Raw genomic sequence first — 19,143 nt, 5'->3', positions numbered from 1 at the left:
CCCCGCGCGCCAGCGGGCCTCCTGCGTGCCGGGCCGCGACCTGGGGGCGGGTACGGAGGGCGCGGCCACGCCCCCGGGCCATAGCCACGCCCCCGTACCCGCCCCCAAAACGCTGCCGACATGCCCCCGCAACGCCGCGCGCTCCGGCCCCGCCCCCCCGACACGCCTCCCGACACGCCCACTCCGAAAACCCCGGGACTTACGCGAGTCCCGGGGTTCTGCGCGCGCCGGTGAGCCTATGTAAAATAGGCTCACCGGCGCGCAGGGCCCTGCTCGCGTAAATCCGCCCGGTTTTGGGCGGATTTACGCGAGCAGGGCTCTGAAAATCCGCCCCAAAATGTCTAAATAAATAAATATAGACAAGGAGTATGGGGAAGGGAAAAGGCATTGTACGTTATCTTGGTGTAGGGGTGCTTTGAAAAGGTTTTCCTATGAAGCTAAACTATTTCTTCACTGTCACCAAACTAAAGATCATTGCACTGATCTGATCTGAAAATATATGCAAGGCTGCAGAAATGCTAGAATGTATCCTCAAATGCTATAAAGTATGCTAAGGTTCAATACTGAGTTTACATTTTGCCTTCTGGCTCAATTGACAAAAAAATCATATGACTCACAAGAATTCAATCCCATTAATATATATGAGATAAAATTATAATTGCATACCATTTTCCTAATTGGTTGACAACAAACTCATTGGTGTGTAAATTAGAGGTAGTAACCTATTCCTTTTTTCCCAATCCCTTCTCTCCGTTTTTGCCTCTATCTTGTTGTAACATCTCTTTTTCCACTAATTGCCTCTTATCAGGCAAAAGAACTATAAATGGGAAGGGAAAAATTGACAAATATGCAACCAACCACTCAATGATACCCTACAGTTCAGACAAACTAGACAACCTGGAATCCCAGCCTCATTGACAAATTTATTTTGGGTTCAGTCCACATACAGTGGAATTTACTCAGAGGCTCACCTGCATAGAAACAGGACTATACCTTAGGAGCTTAAGCGCACACACACACACTGGAATTAGACCAAGAGGCTTGAACCCAGGAGCTTATTGTTGCGTTCCTGTTCACGGAGCCCATCTTTGAAGGGAAAAGAAACGCCAGTGAAGCACTGCGGTAAAAGTTTGGTCGAGCAGTCTGACGTTTGAGTGGGTAAGAAGAATCTTGAAAAGGTGAAAAAGAGACCCCCTGAGGCAGGCATCGAAACTTGGATCCAGGTCGGGGCAGTAAAATGGAATACTGAGATAAGCGGCGTTTTACATTCAGTCTTGAAAAAAAGTTGGTACGATAAACAGAGACTGCTTGTATGTGGGATCTTCAATATAGTATATAAGCTTTTGAATATATGGTGAACCTCTGAAAATGGGGATTTTTAAGTGAAAAAAAGAGAAAAATGAATAAAATAAAATAAAATTGGACTTGTAAGTAAAACCTGGATGTTTTGTACATTCTAAGTACTTGAAGGTCCTACAAAAATATAAATAAAAATAAATTTAATAACAAGAAGAAAGACATAAGATACTAGCGGTGGAACAGATTAATAAAGATATTATTGAGAGACATTGTGTATTGTGTGTTGGTCCTCAGATTACATTGATTTTGGGCTTTGGTGATTAGATCAGTCAAGTTTCCAACCAAGGTTCTATGCAAAGACATCACCCACTGTGAAGACTCTCACCTACTCAGATAATGTTGAATAGCTTGCACACCATCTAACATAAGCCTTTATAAATTTTACTCCTGCTTGTGTAGTTCAAGTGATTTTGTTGGAAGAAGGCCCACAGTTTCTTAACATAGGTGGATACTGCTATATGACAGTGTGAAGGGATTAGACCACCAGCTATTACTTAAGGCAGACCTATCCAGCTTGGTCTGCCTTAAGTAATATCCAAGATGGTAACCCAGCACAGGTTCCTGGGGAGGAAAATAAAAGTCCAGGCAAGAGCACAAAGGCCTAGAACAGTAGGAGGAAACTCCAGGGAATACGCTAACACCCTGAATGTGCAAGTACATCTGAAGTTTTAATGTAGAAGCCGCTGGGGTAAACTGGCTCTGTATTTTTGTTCTGTACATAATAAAGTTGCCCTTAAGTTGGAACCTGAAGTCTAGGCTATTTCCTGTAATCTGGCACCTCCTGGCCGTTGAAGCCCAAGGCCACACACTACAATATCACAGAGAGGTTAAAATTTCGCTTTGCTGGCATTCTCACAATAAAAAAAAACCTAGAATATAAAAACATAAGAAGTTGCCATACTGGGTCAGACCAAGGGTCCATCAAGCCCAGCATCCTGTTTCCAATAGTGGATAATCTAGGATAAAAGTACCTGGCAAGTACCCAAACATTAAACAGATCCCATGCTAATGTCAGTAATCAGTCAACTTGTCTAAGAGCAGTTTATGGTATTTGTCTCCAGGAACTTGGCCAAACCTCTTTTAAACCCAGCTAAGCTAACTTCCTTAACCACATCCTCCAGCAATGAATTCCAGAGCTTAATTGTGCAATGCATGAAAATAAATTTTTCCAATTTGTTTTAAATGTTCTCCAATCTAAATTCATAGAGTGCCCCCTAGTCCTTAAGAACATGCCATACTGGGTCAGACCAAGGGTCCATCAAGCCCAGGATCCTGTTTCCAACAGTGGCCAATCCAGGCTATAAGAACCTGGTAAGTACCCAAAAACTAAGTCTATTCCATGTTACCGTTGCTAGTAACAGCGGTGGTTATTATCTAAGTCAACTTAATAGCAGGTAATGGACTTCTCCTCCAAGAACTTATCCAATCCTTTTTTAAACACAGCTATACTAACTGCACTAACCACATCCTCTGGCAACAAATTCCAGAGTTTAATTGTGCGTTGAGTGAAAAAGAACTTTCTCCGATTAGTTTTAAATGTGCCACATGCTAACTTCATGGAGTGCCCCCTAGTCTTTCTATTATCCGAAAGAGTAAATAACTGATTCACATCTACCCGTTCTAGACCTCTCTTGATTTTAAACACCTCTATCATATCCCCCCTCAGCCGTCTCTTCTCCAAGCTGAAAAGTCCTAACCTCTTTAGTCTTTCTTCAGAGGGGAGCTGTTCCATTCCCCTTATCATTGTGGTAGCCCTTCTCTGTACCTTCTCCATCGCAATTATATCTTTTTTGAGATGTGGCGACCAGAATAGTACAGAGTATTCAAGGTGCGGTCTCACCATGGAGCGATATAGAGGCATTATGACATTTTCCGTTTTATTCACCATTCCCTTTCTAATAATTCCCAACATTCTGTTTGCTTTTTTGACAGCCTCAGCACACTGAACCGACAATTTCAATGTGTTATCCACTATGACGCCTAGATCTCTTTCTTGGGTAGTAGCACCTAAAATGGAACCTAACATTGTGAAACTATAGCATGGGTTATTTTTCTCTATATGCATCACCTTGCACTTATCCACATTAAATTTCATCTGCCATTTCGATGCCCAATTTTCCAGTCTCACAAGGTCTTCCTGCAATTTATCACAATCTGCTTGTATTATCTGAAAGTGTAAACAATTGATTCACATTTACCAATTCTAGTCCTCTCATAATTTTGTAGACCTCCATCATTTCCCCCCTCAGCCATCTCTTCTCTAAGATAAACAGCCCTACCTTCTTTGAGCCTTTCCTCATAGGAAACACAGCAAGGAGAAATATATTATAAATGTTTTCATTTTCATCCCCCACAGTTCCCTTTATCTTCTAATAATCATGTTAGCAGGAATCTCACAGCTTACTCTACATTTACCAATCTATTTGGTCCATAATGGAGAAATTACTTATCTGATAATTTCGTTTTCCTCAGTGTAGACAGATGGACTCAGGACCAATGGGTATTGTGCTCTCCTGATAGCAGATGGGAGATGGAGTCAGATTTCAAAGCTGACGTCACCCTACATATACACCGGCAGTAATCCTAGCTGGTCAGTATTGTCTTTGAAAAGCCAGTGTGGATATATGGTGCTTAATAATTGATTCAACTTGATTAACCTTGAACTGGTTCAACTGATTATATATATAATTTAAAAAAAAAATTTTTTAACTGGAGACCGCCGGGGTAGGCTTTGGCTTACCCATATTCGCTTAATCTCGAGATTTGTTATCTGATGTTCTCGGTTGCAGGAACAGCCATGGGCGGGATGCTGAGTCCATCTGTCTACACTAAGGAAAACAAAATTATCAGGTAAGTAATTTCTCCATTTCCTAGCTTGTAGCCAGATGGATTCAGGACCAATGGGTGTACAAAAGCTACTCCCGCACAGGGTGGGAGGCTGCCCATGGCCCACTTAGTACTGCCCTTGCGAAGGCTGTATCCTCCCTGGCCTGAACATCCAGGCGGTAGAACCTGGAGAAGGTGTGTAGGGAGGGCCATGTTGCCGCTCGACAGATCTCGGCCGGTGACAGCTTGGTTTCGGCCCAGGAGGCTGCCTGGGCCCTTGTAGAATGAGCCTTGACATGTAAAGGTAATGGCTTTCCCGCCTCTATGTAGGCAGCCTTGATTGCTTATTTGATCCAGCGGGCTATGGTCACCCGCGATGCCGCTTCCCCTTGTTTCTTCCCGCTGTGAAGAACGAACAGGTGATCTGTTTGGGCAAGGGTTCCGATCTTTTCAAGTATTGGACTAGGATTCTGCCGACATTCAGGTGGCGAAGGAGGCGTGAGTCTTCCGAGTCCTTGTGCCCATCTGGAGCTGGTAAAGATATGGTTTGGTTCATGTGGAACTGGGAAACCACTTTCAGAAGGATGGAACAGTACGCAGCTGTATGGTGCACGAGGTGAACCTGAGGAACGGTTCCCAGCAGGATAGGGCTTGCAGTTCGGAGATGCGCTGGGCTCAACATATTTCGACCAAGAATGCTGTCTTTAAGGTCAGGAGACGTAGTGACAGGCCACATGTTGGTCTGAAAGAGTCCCCTGCTAGGAATTCTAGTACTAGGTTGAGGTTCCATAGGGGCACCGGCCACTTTAGGGGTGGTCGGAGTGGCTTAACCCCTTTCAGGAAGCGAGACACATCTGGATGGATTGATAGTCTGGTACCGTCCACATCGGATCTGAAGCAGGCCAGTGCTGCGACTTGGATCTTGAGGGAGTTGAGAGACAACCCCTTCTTCATGCCGTCCTGCAGGAATTCCAGGATTGTGGGAATCTTGGCTGTCCTCGGGAGGAGACCACGGTCTTCGCACCAGGCTTCAAATATTCTCCAGATCCGTATGTAAGACAGAGATGTGGAGAACTTGCGCGCCTGGAGCAGGGTGTCAATCACGACTTTTGAGTAGCCATACTTCTTTAGGCTAGTCCTCTCAAGGGCCATACTGTAAGAGAGAATTGAGCTGGGTCTTCGTGGGAGATCGGTCCCTGCTGAAGAAGGTCCTTGTATGGGGGTAGACGCAGAGGGTTCCCTGCCAGTAGTCTTTGCATGTCCGCGTACCATGGCCATCTTGGCCAGTCTGGGGCGACTAGTAGGACTAGTCCCTTGTGGTGCTCTATCTTGAGGATGATTTTGCCCAGTAGTGGCCATGGTGGGAAGGCATACAGGAGGTCTTCCTCTGGCCAGTTCTGGACGAGAGCGTTGATTCCCTGAGATTGTGGTTCTCGTCTGTGACTGAAAAACCTGGGGACCTGGGCATTGAGATGCATTGCCAGTAGGTCCATGACTGGGCGGCCCCATCGATTTACTATCAGCTGGAAGGCCGTGTCTGCCAGCGACCATTCCACCGGGTCTAGGCTCTCCCTGCTGAGGTAGTCTGCTGAGACGCTGTCTTTTCCCGCGATGTGGGAGACTGAAATCCCTTGCAGATTTATTTCCGCCCACGCCATGAGGGGGTCTATCTCTAGGGACACCTGCTGGCTCTTGGTTTCTCCCTGGCGGTTGATGTAGGCAACGGTTGTCGCGTTGTCCGACATGACTCTGACTGACTCGCCTCGGAGTCTGTGGCTGAATCGTAGGCAGGCTAGTCTGACTGCTCGAGCTTCCAGGCAGTTTATGTTCCAGCTCATCTCTTCCTTGTACCATTGCCCCTGGGTTGTCAGTTTCTGACAGTGGAGCTCCCCACCCTCGCAGGCTAGCATCTGTGGTGAGTTCGATCCAGTTCAGATGGGATAGGTTTATTCCCCTGCTTAGGTGGTCTTCCTGTAGCCACCATTGGAGCTGGTTCTGAACCTCTGTCGGTAGCTGGAGGTGAATTGAGTAGTTCTGGGATGCTGGGTTCCATCTTGTCAGTAGAGAATGTTGTAGCGGTTGCATATGGGTCCTTGCCCATGGAACAACTTCTAGAGTTGACGTCATGAGGCCGAGGACTTGGAGGTAGTCCCATACCTTGGAGAGGGCCGAGGTCAACAGTTTTCACAATTGGCCCATCAGTTTCCTTCTCCTTGGAGGGGGGAGGAAGACCTTGTTCTGTTTGGTATCGAACCGGACTCCCAGGTACTCCAGAGACTGAGAGGGCTGTACGCAACTCTTGGCTGTGTTCACGACCCACCCGAGTTCCTGTAGTAGATTCTTGACTCTGGTGGTCACAAGGTGACTCTCCTCCGGAGACTTTGCCCTGATCAGCCAATCGTCCAAGTAAAGATGTACCAGGACTCCTTCTTTCCTCAGTGTTGCTGCCTCAACTACCATAATCTTGGTGAAGGCTCTGGGAGTGGTAGCTAGGCCGAAGGGTAGCGCCCGGAGCTGGTAATGATGCCCCAGAATCGTAAAGCACAGGAATCGCTGGTGGTCCAGATGGTCCGGAATGTGAAGGTAGGCTTCGGATAGGTCCAGGGAGATTAAGAACTCTCCTGGTTGTACCGCCATTATAACGGAGCATAGGGTTTCCATGCAAAAGTGTGGTATCCTCAGGTAACGGTTGACAGTCTTGAGGTCCAGGAAGGGCCAAAATGCTCCTTCTTTCTTGGGAACAATAAAATAAGTGGAATAGTGGCCAGTAGTTTTGCTAGTGTGGTTTGCTAGTCTTGCTAGTGTGGTTTCCACTGCCAGCCTCTTGGAGTGGGAGTGGGAGTGGCAGGGTGATCTCACAAATTTGTCTGGAGGGGTGCTTTGTAATTCCAGAGAGTACCCTTCTTGAATGATAGTTAGGACCCACTTGTCCGATGTTATCTCGACCCATCTTTGGTAGAATAGGGCAAGTCTGCCCCCTATGTCTTCTTCCTGTGGATAGGTCTGCGTCTCCTCATTGTGGGGTATGGCCGAAGCCTCCCCTGAGCCTGCTCCCCTGAGGGGCAAGGAGCTTGTGACTGTGTGTTCTTGTAAGGTCTAAAGTGCTGCAATCCTCTGCTCTTGGTTCTTCTGAGGGAGGGGCGCTGAAATGTTCTTTTGTTTCTGTCTTCCGGTAGTCGGGGTACTGGAGATTCGCCCGATTTGTTGGCTAATTTCTCCAATTCGCTTCCAAACAAGAGATCCTTTAAAGGGCATTCTCATGAGGTTTGCTTTGGATGTCAAGTCAGCTGACCAGTTCTGGAGCCATAGTTGTCTTCTGGCTGTCACTGCAGCGGCGACACCCCTGGCCAAGGTACGTACAAGATCTGCTGTGGCGTCGGTAAGGAACGAGACCATCGGCTCCATCTTTTCTCCGGGCATAGTTGTGTCCATGGAGAGGAGCAAACAGCAGCGTGCCACCAATGCGCAGCAGGAAACAATTTGTAGCGTCATAGCTGATACATCAAAGGACTGCTTAAGGATGGATTCCAGCTGCCTGTCCTGGGTGTTCTTCAGTGCCGCTCCTCCCTCCACGGGAATTATAGTGTGCTTTGAGACTGCACAGATCATAGCATCCATTTTGGGGAAGCGTAGAAATTCCTTGGCCATGGGTTCCAGCGGATTATAGGGCTTCTAGGACCCATCCCCCTTTGAAGCTTGCCTCTGGAGCATTCTATTTCAGGTCAATCAGTTCCTTGATGGGCTCCAACATAGCAAAGTAGCATGAGGCCTTACAGAGATATACCAAAATGGGGTTCTTCTTTGGTTCCGTTATAGGGTTTGTGCCTGCAAGGCCCAGCATCTTTAGAGTCTGGGACACAAGGGTTGGTATCTCATCCTTGTGGAAGAATCGGAGCATGGTTCTGTATGGCTCCATCCCTGGGGGGATTTCTCCTTCTTCCAGGGAGTCAGTTTCGTCCTCTGAGATGTCTGGATCCCCTGTAGGGAGGCTCTGGGTTAGGAGGGGCATGTCTCGAGGAACTCAGGAGGTGCCGGGCATGGCTTGTGTTTCCGACGGGGGTTGGGTCGGCTGTGCCCTGGGGGCTGGTTGTGCCTGGATAAAAGTCTGCAGTCCCTTAAAGAATTCCATCCAGGAGAAGGTTCCTGGGTCCATGTTGGTCCCATGGGGGGTTGTAGAGTAGACCCCAGAGGTGCCCTCCTGTGGGGGGGGGGGGGGGGGGGGGGCAGAGTTGGAAATACATAGGTCCGGAGCACTATCCGAATCCCTCTCCTGGCTGCAGGGGTCTTGCCTTGGTTCTCCCTGAGACTGCTCGCACTGCTTGCATAGGAGAGATTCCAATTCAGGCTGCGCAGCTCTTGTGGCAGGCTGGGCAAAGGGGGAGTCCCTTGGCCTTTTTTGATGGAGGTGCCATTGTTTGTACGCGGAGATATGCGAGCTTAGATGTGCGCACCGGGTGCACAGACGTTATGCGCACGTACGGAGTTTGTGCGTCCAACTTCGATGCGCGTGCAGTTATGCGCCCAGCACAGTTGTGCGAGTGGCACAGTTGTGCGCGTAGCTGTGCGCCCGGCTGAGTTGTGCGAGTAGCTGTGCGCCTGGCTGAGTTGTGCGTGTGGCTGGGTTGTGCGCGCAGCTCAGTGTTAGCCTTTACGGGTGCGCTCAAGTTAGGCGCCTTGGCCATCCAACTTGCCCCGTATGTACCGCCGATCGAGGGAGGCAAATGGCGCCAACACCCCGATGGCAAGATGGCGACCCCCCTGGAGGGTCTCCACGTATGTGGACCCTTGCACCGAATCGGGGCCTAGCCCAAGGAGGGCTGCTCAACCCGATTTTAAACCTCGTCGGGAGGAAGGTTGGTACGGCTATTCGAGCCTTGGAGACTTAAAAGTAAAGGTTTCTACCTTACCTGGTCTTGGCGCTTACTGGTCGCATGCCGGGCGTTCTCCAGCTGCCGGGGGAGAGGGGGATACCTTCACCACCGCGCTCGAATCTGCACCCGCTGCCTTTCAGCAAACCTGGGGGCTAAGTCCACGCTGGCTGTTGACTGCTGGACCAAGGCTCGCCTCAGGAAAGTCTCGACTGTGGGAGGGACCCTTAGGTTTCACCACAGGAAAAGCGGGGCTCTCTTCTTGCAGGTAAATTTTCTTTCTTTTTTTCTTCTTGTAAATGTTACACTATTCTCGAGTGGATAGTGTCCGCATCTGCTATGGAGAAGGAGAAATACTGAAGAGCTAGGTTTACTGCACGGGTATATATAGGGTGATGTCAGCTTTGAAATCTGACTCCGTCTCCCATCTGCTATCAGGAGAGCACAATATCCATTGGTCCTGAGTCCATCTGGCTACACGCTAGGAAATCAATTGTCATAAATGAACCAATTAGATACCATTCCACATGAATTAACTGTGACACTATTCAGAGCCTGACTGCTCCCAGCAGTTCAGAGAAATTACAGGAGGAACAGTCTAAAAGAATTTCAGAAATAACAGTTTGATAGCAATATATTAATACATAGCATGCAACTATTACTCTAAGCTATGTGTTCTTCTGAAATACTGCACAGAGGGAAAAGCTCTGAGTAATGTAGATTCATAACACAGAAGTCCAACCTACCTAGAGAATCTTGGCTCCCTCGCCTTCCAATTCGTTCCCTATTTCTTGCCAACTCCTTTCTTCCATATTCTTCAAAGTCATGTTCCATGTCAGTACGCAGAAGATCTTCTTTCAATTTTTTGTCTCTCCCTTTATCCCTTTCTCTGCTTTTCTCTTTTCGTGCCTTGTGCTCTCTTTCTTTTAATTTGTCCAGCTCTCGGTCCCTTTCTCCATGGTAAGCTTTATCCAGCTCTCTTTGCCTGTCCCTTTCCATGTCTCTATGTTTATGCCTCTCTTCTTTTTCCTTATTTCTAAGTCTCTGTTCTCTGTCACCATCTATGTCATCATCCCTTTGTGATCTTCTTTCTCTAGATTTCTTGTCCTCGAGATGAATACCTGCATATGAACTCTAAAACAAGCAAAGAAAAAACTACAATATAACTTTTATTGTGTTTCAAAAAGAATTTGAAGGAAAAGTAAAATAAAAATAAATTGGAAATAATCTGTGGTTATATCTTTATTAGATTAATACCAGTTGATCACAAATCCACAATTGTACTCTCTCATCTACATTATATAAGGAGAAATGTAATCTTACTTGATCATTTCCTTTCCTTAAGTCCAGTCAGACCAGTCCCTACAAATGGGTTCTGCCCACCGACCAGCAGATGGAAACAGAGATCAACAGGCCCGCTGACATCCCTTCTTATATGCATCTGTGCTGACTTCAGTCTTTCGGTATTATCTGTAACAAATTAACTTCAGAAATTTAAAAGTTTAAACCCTTAATTCCAGAAGGCTTCTAGAACAAGAAATGCCAGAGATATATACAATATGAGCATGGTACATACATGTACATTATGTGCTGCATAGAAGCTTTGTTTCTTCATGCTTCAGAACTGGAATTAACAGCTCGTTTGGCAGAAAAGGAAAGGTTCTGGACTGATCTGACTGGACTCAAGGAAAGGAAATTATTGGGAAAGATTAAATTTCTCCTTCCTTTTCATCCATTCAGACCAGTCAAGATGAATGGGATATACCCAAGCTACTCTTGATTAAGGCAGGATACTGCCAAATCTGCTCTCAAAACTGCCACTGTGAATGAGACCTTCTCCCTAGCTGTAATACTTTGAAAAGGAATGCAAAGACGACCATGTTGTTGCCCTACAAAAATCCTGTTGAGAACCAAACACAGTTCTGCCTATGAGGCTGCTTGAGATCTCAAGGAATATGCTCTGACTTGCTTGGGCAAAGGCTTACCCTTGTCATCATAAGCTACTGTAATCACCTCCTTGATTCAACATGCAATTGATGCCTGGAAAAATACCTCACACTTTCTATTGCCTCTGAAATTCACAAACAAATGATCTGTTCTTCTAATTAGTGACTTTCAAATATATCAATATCACAACATCCAAGGAATGCAGAACATCCAAGTCCTCTCCACAAGCTGCTTACTGAACCAAAGGCAAATAGACCACTTGATTCAAAGCTGACACCACTTTCAGAATAAAAGAAGGTACCATACAAACTTTGACCATGTCTTTTATGATCTGTAAATAAGGTTCCTGTAAGAATGGGTCTGCAACTCGAAGATTTTCCTGGCCAAACTGCCATCAGAAACACTACTTTCAAAGTAAGCAACTTGAGATTAATTGAACTAATGGGTTCAAACTGAGAACCTGCCAAGAAGGATAATATCAAGTTCAGTTCCCAAGACTGGATGGGCTAATGCACCTGGAGTCTGACTTGTGTTTACTTCTCTCAGGAACCGAGAAACGTCGGGATGGGAAGATAAGGGTCTCTCCCCCCCCCCCCAAACACCCAGTCCTGTTAGCAAGCAATAGCTGTAACCTGAACTGTCAAGGAATTAAGAGCCAAACCCTTCTCCAGACCCTCTTGCAAGAAGGCAAGAATTGAGGGCACTGAAACACTCCTGGGAAGTACTTGCTGAGTGGAACATCAGTTTTCAAAAATTCTCCAAACTCTCACATATGCCATAGAAATAGATTTACCTGGACCTCAGAGTTTCCACAAACTCATAAGAATAACTGCTCTTAACTAACTGAGCCTTATCAAAGTCCAGACCTTAAGACAAAAGTGATCCACTTCCTCGTGGAGGACAGGGCTCTGTATGAGCATATCCCTCTGCTGCAGAAGCTGAAATGGACTCCCATCCAGCAACCTGATAAGATCTGCATACCGGGGACACCCTGACTAGTCTCATGTCACCAGAATTACTAGATCTGGGTGCCTCAAAATCCTTTGAATAACTCTTCCTATCAACAGCAAAAGAGGAAACACATATAGGGATACGTCTGAGGGCCAAGGCTGAATCAAGGTGTCCAGCCCTGCTGGCCGTTTTTCCTTCCTTCAACCGTAAAACCTTTGAGCCTTCATATTCAAGTTGGTTACCATGAAATCCATCAGTGGAACTCCCTACCTGTCCACTATTTGATCGAACTCCACCAGAGAGTGACCACTCCCCGGGATCACACACATTGCAGTTAGGAAAATCTTCCTGAATCTTTTTCATCCTTGCTATGTGCATCACTGATATTATCTTCAGATTCCTTTTTGCCCAATGGAAGCACAGGTCCTTCTCTTCCAACACTTAAGGGCTCTTGGTGACCCATGATGATTCACATACCCCAAAGCTGTGGCACTGTTTGATATTATTCAGACTGCTTGACTCCTGATAATGGAAATAACAGGTTGGAGAGTCAACCAAATTGCTCTGGTTTCCAAATGATTTATGGACAAATCAGCCTCTCTACTAATCACATCCCAGAGCCACATGTCATTGTCAATGCACCCCCCCCCCCCCCACCCCAACTTAAAAAGCTGGTATCCATTGTCATCTTCACCCAGCCAGGAGGTTTGAGTTCCACTCCTCTCTTCAAATTGTTGGAGCTCATCACCATTGCAGACTTTTCTTGACCTGATCCAGCACTGAAAGCCTCCAGAAATAATCCTACAATTGAGGATTCCAACTGGACAACAAAACTCTTTGAATGGGCTGCATATGTGCCCTGGCAGGGGAACTAGATCCAACACTGCCACTATGGAACCTAGAAGCTGAAGTTAGTTCCACACTGTTAGACTCCAGGATGACATTGTCATGGACTGGTAGGCTGGAGTTGGGAAGCTCTCTCACAGAGGCAGGGTAGGGCTGCGAGACAGGACTGGAGCTCTTCTTCTACCTATCCAGCTCCCTTACCTCTCCTTAGTTTCGTTTCTGGGGGCTGGTTGGATTGTCTTCTATGGAAAATCAGGGCACAGTCTGAGAGCTGACTACAGGCTGGAAGCTGAGGACAGGCTCAGGCTGGATGAGGCAAGGCCGACTGGAAGCAGAGGGAAAGCACAGGCTGGAAGCAGAAGGCAGGTACTGGCTGACGGCTGGATACAGATACTTGCTGGAGCTGCATATGGAGCACAAGCTGGGGCTGGATCTGAGGCAAAAGACAAGTGCAAGGCCTGGAGAACAGACACAGGACTGGACTGAACTGGACTGGGCAGGACAAGGACACGGCTGGACTAGACCAGGACAGGGCTGAAGTAGGCAGATAATAGGGAACAAGAAAGCCCAACAAGGCACGAGACTGGGCCAGGTAATCCTAATAGGCCTGGAGGCTGTAAGGCACAACAGAAAAGCCCAAGAGGGCACAAAGCAATGCAAGGAGGCATGAGAGGCTGCTTAGCAAGGCCAGAATGCATGGAAGGGCCCAGAGCAGGGCAAGAGTCCAAGAGAGACCACAGAACAAGATGAGGGGCCACCAAGCAAGGCAGGAGGCCTGGATGGGCTGCAAGACAGAAGGCTTGGAGGCCTCAAGGCTAGGCAAGGCAGGAGGCCACAAAGCTAGGAATGGTAGAATAGTGAGATAGAAGTGGCCAGGTCAGAGAGCCGAGGTCACTCAAAGAAAAGGCACTGAGGTACGGAGTAGGCTGAGTTAAGTAGGGATGAGGCGTGGTGTGACCAGTGAGGAGGTAACTGGCAGAATTGTAAGTAAAGCTCGCTGAGGACACCTGGTGGAAAGAAGTATGCGCAGCAGATAGAAGCTTGGCACATGAGCTGCATAGCTGGTGAAACTGTGACAGACATTAATCCCTATACTTCCTGTCATAACTTCTACACCCACAACTCCGTCAAGAACATTCAACCCCAACTTCACATCAAACAAAGCTCACAGATATTCTAGAGTTTGTAAAGGTAAGAACTTGCTCTTGAAGAAGTTCACTATCCATCCCAAAGTTGCATCCGTCGGTCAGAGACAGCTGCGACCGCTCTGCCTCACCTCTCTTCTACCCTTTTCCTCCTCCATTGGAAGGACGGCTACCTCCGCTGCTGCCTGCCGAAACCCTCGGCGTCTCCGAGCCAGCATGGGCGTCCCCGTCCGCCATGCTTCTTCCTGAGGCCTCCTAGGGCATGCATGCGCGCGCACGCTGCCTACATTTATGAATACGTCATGGCGGGAACCTCAGGGGCAACCCCACTGTATGACGTCAGTACCTCCGGGTATTTAAACCTCTGCTCCGCTCCTAATGAACGAGTTAGCAAGGACTTCGATTTTGCTACTCTGATCGCTTCTAAGCTGCTCGCTTGGATCCCTCACTGCCCTTTGGAGTATCTCACTCCACAGAAGCTCCAGGTACCCGCTCCTCGGGTGCCTCTCGCTTCTACTTGCTCTCCGGAGCTACTCTGCCTAACTAAGGGCACCCGCTCCTCAGGGTTCTTGTCTGCTTTCTTTCAGGAACCCTCGGCATTCCTAGGTACTTTTCTGCACCTTGGACCTCTGGTCCCCTGCATCATTCAAACTACCGAAGGAAGTTCAACACTGCTTCTCTGTGAGTACCTCTACACTCCAGCTCTTCTCATTTCCACCCTCCAGGTTCACAGCCTATCCCACGCTGGGGAATACTACCGGACCTTTGCTACATCTGGGTAATATTATCATCTACAGAGACTGTTGAGCTACTGGAATTCTGCTGGACTACAAGATTCAACTAGATTATCGCAGTATAATAAAGCTTTCCTTTCTCAGTGACTGCTTACTGAGTCTAGCCAATCATTGTTGTTCCACACGGGGCTCCTCCCCATGGGAGGAGTCATCTCCACTTCGACCAATAGTCCACAATATGACACAAACCCAAAAGCCAACTTCTGTAACTCCATCACTTGCTGGTGGCCAGAGCACTTTCCCATTCCAAATTTGCCCTAATAAGCCAATCTTGCAGGTAAGGGTGTGCCAATATTTCTTCTTTCCATAGCACTGCTACCACCTCTACCATTATTTTAGAAAATGTCCTCAGGGAAAAGTCAGCCCAAATGCTAAAGCTTGGAACTGAAAATGCTTCCCTAGCACTGCAAAACAAAAACTTCTGATGTACTTCTAAATCAGTATGTGCAGATAAGCTTCCATAAGGTGTATGGAAGTCAAAAAATTCCCTTACTTCACCACCATTATTACCGATTTTAGTGTCTCTGTCCTGAAGCATGAGACTCTGAGAAACCTGCTGACATGCTTCAGGTCCAGAATCAGTCAAAGAGATCACTCCTTTTTTAGAACTACGAAATAAATGGATTAGCGTCCCTGACTCCACTGAGATCTCTGCACAGGAATCACTACTCTCAAATCAATGAGGCGGCCGAGCGTACTTCTTATGGCCTCCCGTTTTCTGAATGACATAGCAATCTTGGATTATCTCCAAGACTCAATGAACCGACGTAATTTGGACCCAAGTCTGATAAAATTGAAATAGGCACCCTCCTATTTCTGGAAGTGGGGATTAGATTCTCAAGGACTTATTGCAAAGCCCAGGAGAATCCCATGGATCCTGAAGATCTATTCTTACCTCCTCTCTTCGCTGTACAAAAGTACTGAAATCTGCCAAACTGTCAAGACTTTTGACCACTAGAAGACTCAGCTGATTAAATTTCCTAGTGTCTTGAAAATAATTACGGGCTTGAGCTGAACACACACCACCCTAGGCTTGTCTTCAGGAAGTCTCAGGTCTTTGGAATCGGCCCAGATTTTGGCCATCTTCTCCAGATCCTCACCTAACAGCAAACTACTCTTAAAGGGAAACTGTTCAAATTGTATCCACTAACCAACTATGTAACCATAGCCGCCTCCTTACCATTACTATGGAGGCCATACTTCTGGAAGCAGTATATATCTAATCAAAAGAGGCATCAGTGAAATATTCTGCTCCAGGCTCCAAGTGGGAAGTATCCTCAAGAACCTCCCACACATTCTAAACTCCTCTTGATCGCACTGAAATAAAAACAATTTGTGCTGCTATTTGAAGCATATGATTTAAGACAGATTCAATCTTGCACATCCTTCAAGGCTGCATCACCCTCCACTGGAATAGTTGTCTCCTTTGTAATGAAACAAACTGTTGCACGTCCTGACCGCGTTGGTGCCACGACCGGGCCTGCTCACCTTGCACTCCCTTCCACCAGCTCCGGCTCCTCATCTCTGGCAGCCGCGGCCAGCTCCCACCATCCGTGGTGCTCCCAGGTGTCCCCAGGCCTGTCGGGGCCTTCCGACTCTCAGTGCTCCTCATGCCGGGGCTCGGCGTCCTCCACAGCTTCGGCCCTGCCCCTAAGCGCGCGCAAACCACGCGTCCCTTTAAAGGGCCCAGCGCGGGAACCCAGTCCGCAGCACCCGATGATGACATCACATAGTCCCTGCATAAAAGGCGAGGTCCCATCCCCAGAACCTCACCTTGGCAATCGGGTCGACACTTTGGTGTAGCTAGTTTGCTGTTCCTTGTTCCTGTGCCTCCTTCATCCAGTCTCGTTCCAGTGTTCCTGTGTTCCCATGGTCCTCGTGTTCCAGCGTCTCTCCTGATTCCTGCTCTTCTTTCCTCCTCTTGTCGTACCTCCTTGGACTGGTTCACGGTTCTGACCTCTGCTTGCCTGACTACATTTGACCGCTGCCTAGAACTGACCATTGCCTGCCTACTGCCCACATTGACTGCTGCCTGGAACTGACCTTTGCTTCACTTGACCACGAACAGCTGTTCTCAGAACTGACCCTTCTAGAACTGATACCCTGGCTTTGACCCTTGCACTACACTCAGGTACTCTTTGCTCCTGAGACAACCAGACCAGCCTGCTCGTACGTGACCAGCAGCCTACCTCCAACTAGACCTTTAGGCACTGCCTATCTCGCCCGGAGGACCTTCACTTCCTGTTTCCTTCCTGAGGTCTCCAGTGATCCTGGTCCAGGTCTAGTCCATCCAAAATCAACCCCACCTGAGCAAACAAGGAAGTTTTGGATGAACTGCTGTGCAAGCCTTTACCCGAGGAGGCAGACGATGCTGCACTTTGGGAGGAATACCTACTGCAATTCCAGAGAGATTTATGCAGTTCTTCCATACCCAAGTCTCTGGAGTGCTATGACATTGGTTCTTCCATACCCAAGTCTCTGGAGTGCTAAGACATTTCTTCTGGTCATGGTCTAGTCCGAGGCATCAATAATATAAATTGGAAAGGGACATTACTTTGCCATGGGGCAGTTCTTAAAGCCACTCAACATCATGGATTTTTTTTTCTACTCTGACATTTTATGCCAGGCAAATTCATTTCACGCAACAATTTTTTTTTTATAGCACTTAGAAGGGCTTTTATGGGACTGAAGAAGTGGCGAGGCAAAGCAAAAAACAGGTTTTAGCCAAAACAACTTTCACTTTGAGAAGAGAGACTAAGTACATGTCCATGCTTTAACTTGGACAAAAAATGATTGGAGAGGCTCATGAGGCAACGACCATGTGGGAATTCCCACACATGCTGAGTAGAACAAAGTTCTACAAGCTTGGAGAGACATAGCCATTCGGTGCCGCCAGATAACGTCACCCAGTCTGCTTATCGATGGAAAAATAATAATAATATTAAAGCAGAAGTGTTAACACAAAATGTGTTAGCTGAATCAGTTAGCAGTAAAAAAAAAAAAAACAATAAAATCATTATTCTGAATTTTTTTCTTAATTCCCAAGTATGCTGAAAGGTTTTGAAAATTCTTCTTAATCAGCCAGATTTCCCATTATGAATTAAAGTAAATCAGGGAGCCCCTTATCAGAAACCATATGGATACACATCAAACATTATAGGGACAGTATAGTAGGGACAGTTGAAAAATGGTCTCAGGAAGAGATTTTTTTTTTTTAAACAAAAAAAATTGTAAAAAAAAATCTTAGGACAAAAAAACAGAAGAGACATTAGAACAAGGTCAATAGATAATGCAAAAGAACCAACAAACAAGCAAATTGATATTTTGAAAAACCTAACTAACAATACTGTTTAGAGAGAAAAAATACTGTTTATATATACAGCAGTGTTTCAAGAGCCAGTTTAAGACTTATAACTGAATGAGAGCCATCCCTACATCCAGAGTTTGTAATTTACAGCTTACTATATCTTGGTGCTGTATTCTTCACTTACAAAAATTAATAAAAGGAAAACTTACTTTAAGATGTTTCTTGAGCTCATCTGATCTCCAAGTATCCTCTCTAGTTTTTCTCTGTAAAAGAAATAATTAAATGAGAAGAAAGCACAAGAATGGCTGAGTATTAATCTGCACAAAAGTAAAAATAGTTGCACATTTAAAAATATACAATTTTTTAAAATAGAAACACAGGCTTTGGTATTTATTTATTTATTTTAAAACTTTTCTATACCGTTGCTAAGTTAAATACCGTCGCAACGGTTTACATGTAGGTAATGAGCTCTGAGCTCTAGCAGACATAACCTGACAGGAAAGGACCATGAGTCATGTTGGTCTCTAACTGGCCCTCCCCTCCCTCGCAAGACCAAGATTTCAGACATAGGTAACTTTCCATGGAACAGACTACAATCGCTTACATATTTATATGCCTGGTTTCTACCAGTGCATCAACTTCTAGGAAATGATTTTCAGTTGGTCATTATTAGAGATAGGCCTAAAAAATTCAGGATCACAAATCCCACCCATAATTTGAGTTTTTATCTACAGATAGTTTACTAACATGTTTTCAAGGTAATCCTGCTCATCATCAGAGCTCAGAGATGTGAACTCAGTTTGAAACATAATGAAACTGAGCATTAGTGTACTCCAGGTTCTTTTCTTTTGGCTTAGGAGTTTCCGCCTTCTCTTTTGGACTTTCAGAAAGAACCTTTACTGGGATTCAGTACCCTGAGCCTTCACTCACATCTACCTGGAGATTTTCTCCATTTTATAATCTATCGTCCCAATAGCCCAGTCATCATGACAGTCCTTAGCAAAAGACCACAGCTCTTTCCATGTACCCTATTGTCTGGATACCAGGTCACCATTGCATGATAGTAGAAACTTCTTCCCCCAGAAGCTGTGAATGCTGTC

General features: G+C 46.4%; 1 protein-coding gene across 1 annotated transcript in view; it reads right to left on the bottom strand.

Moving 5' to 3' along the window:
* Nucleotides 1-19,143, bottom strand: part of WDR60 (WD repeat domain 60) — a 373,459-nt gene that overhangs the window by 341,667 nt on the left and 12,649 nt on the right. The window contains exons 2-3 of the mRNA XM_029588515.1: nucleotides 18,253-18,306; nucleotides 9,800-10,187 (exon numbers count right to left, since the gene is read on the bottom strand). Coding sequence (XP_029444375.1) covers nucleotides 9,800-10,187; nucleotides 18,253-18,306 — 442 coding nt within the window. The remainder of the gene's footprint in view (nucleotides 1-9,799; nucleotides 10,188-18,252; nucleotides 18,307-19,143) is intronic.

This window comes from Rhinatrema bivittatum, chromosome 2 (genome assembly GCF_901001135.1).
Source record: "Rhinatrema bivittatum chromosome 2, aRhiBiv1.1, whole genome shotgun sequence".
Taxonomy (NCBI): domain Eukaryota; kingdom Metazoa; phylum Chordata; class Amphibia; order Gymnophiona; family Rhinatrematidae; genus Rhinatrema; species Rhinatrema bivittatum.
Note: the sequence above shows the minus strand (reverse complement) of the source record. Positions and strands in the feature narration are given on the sequence as shown.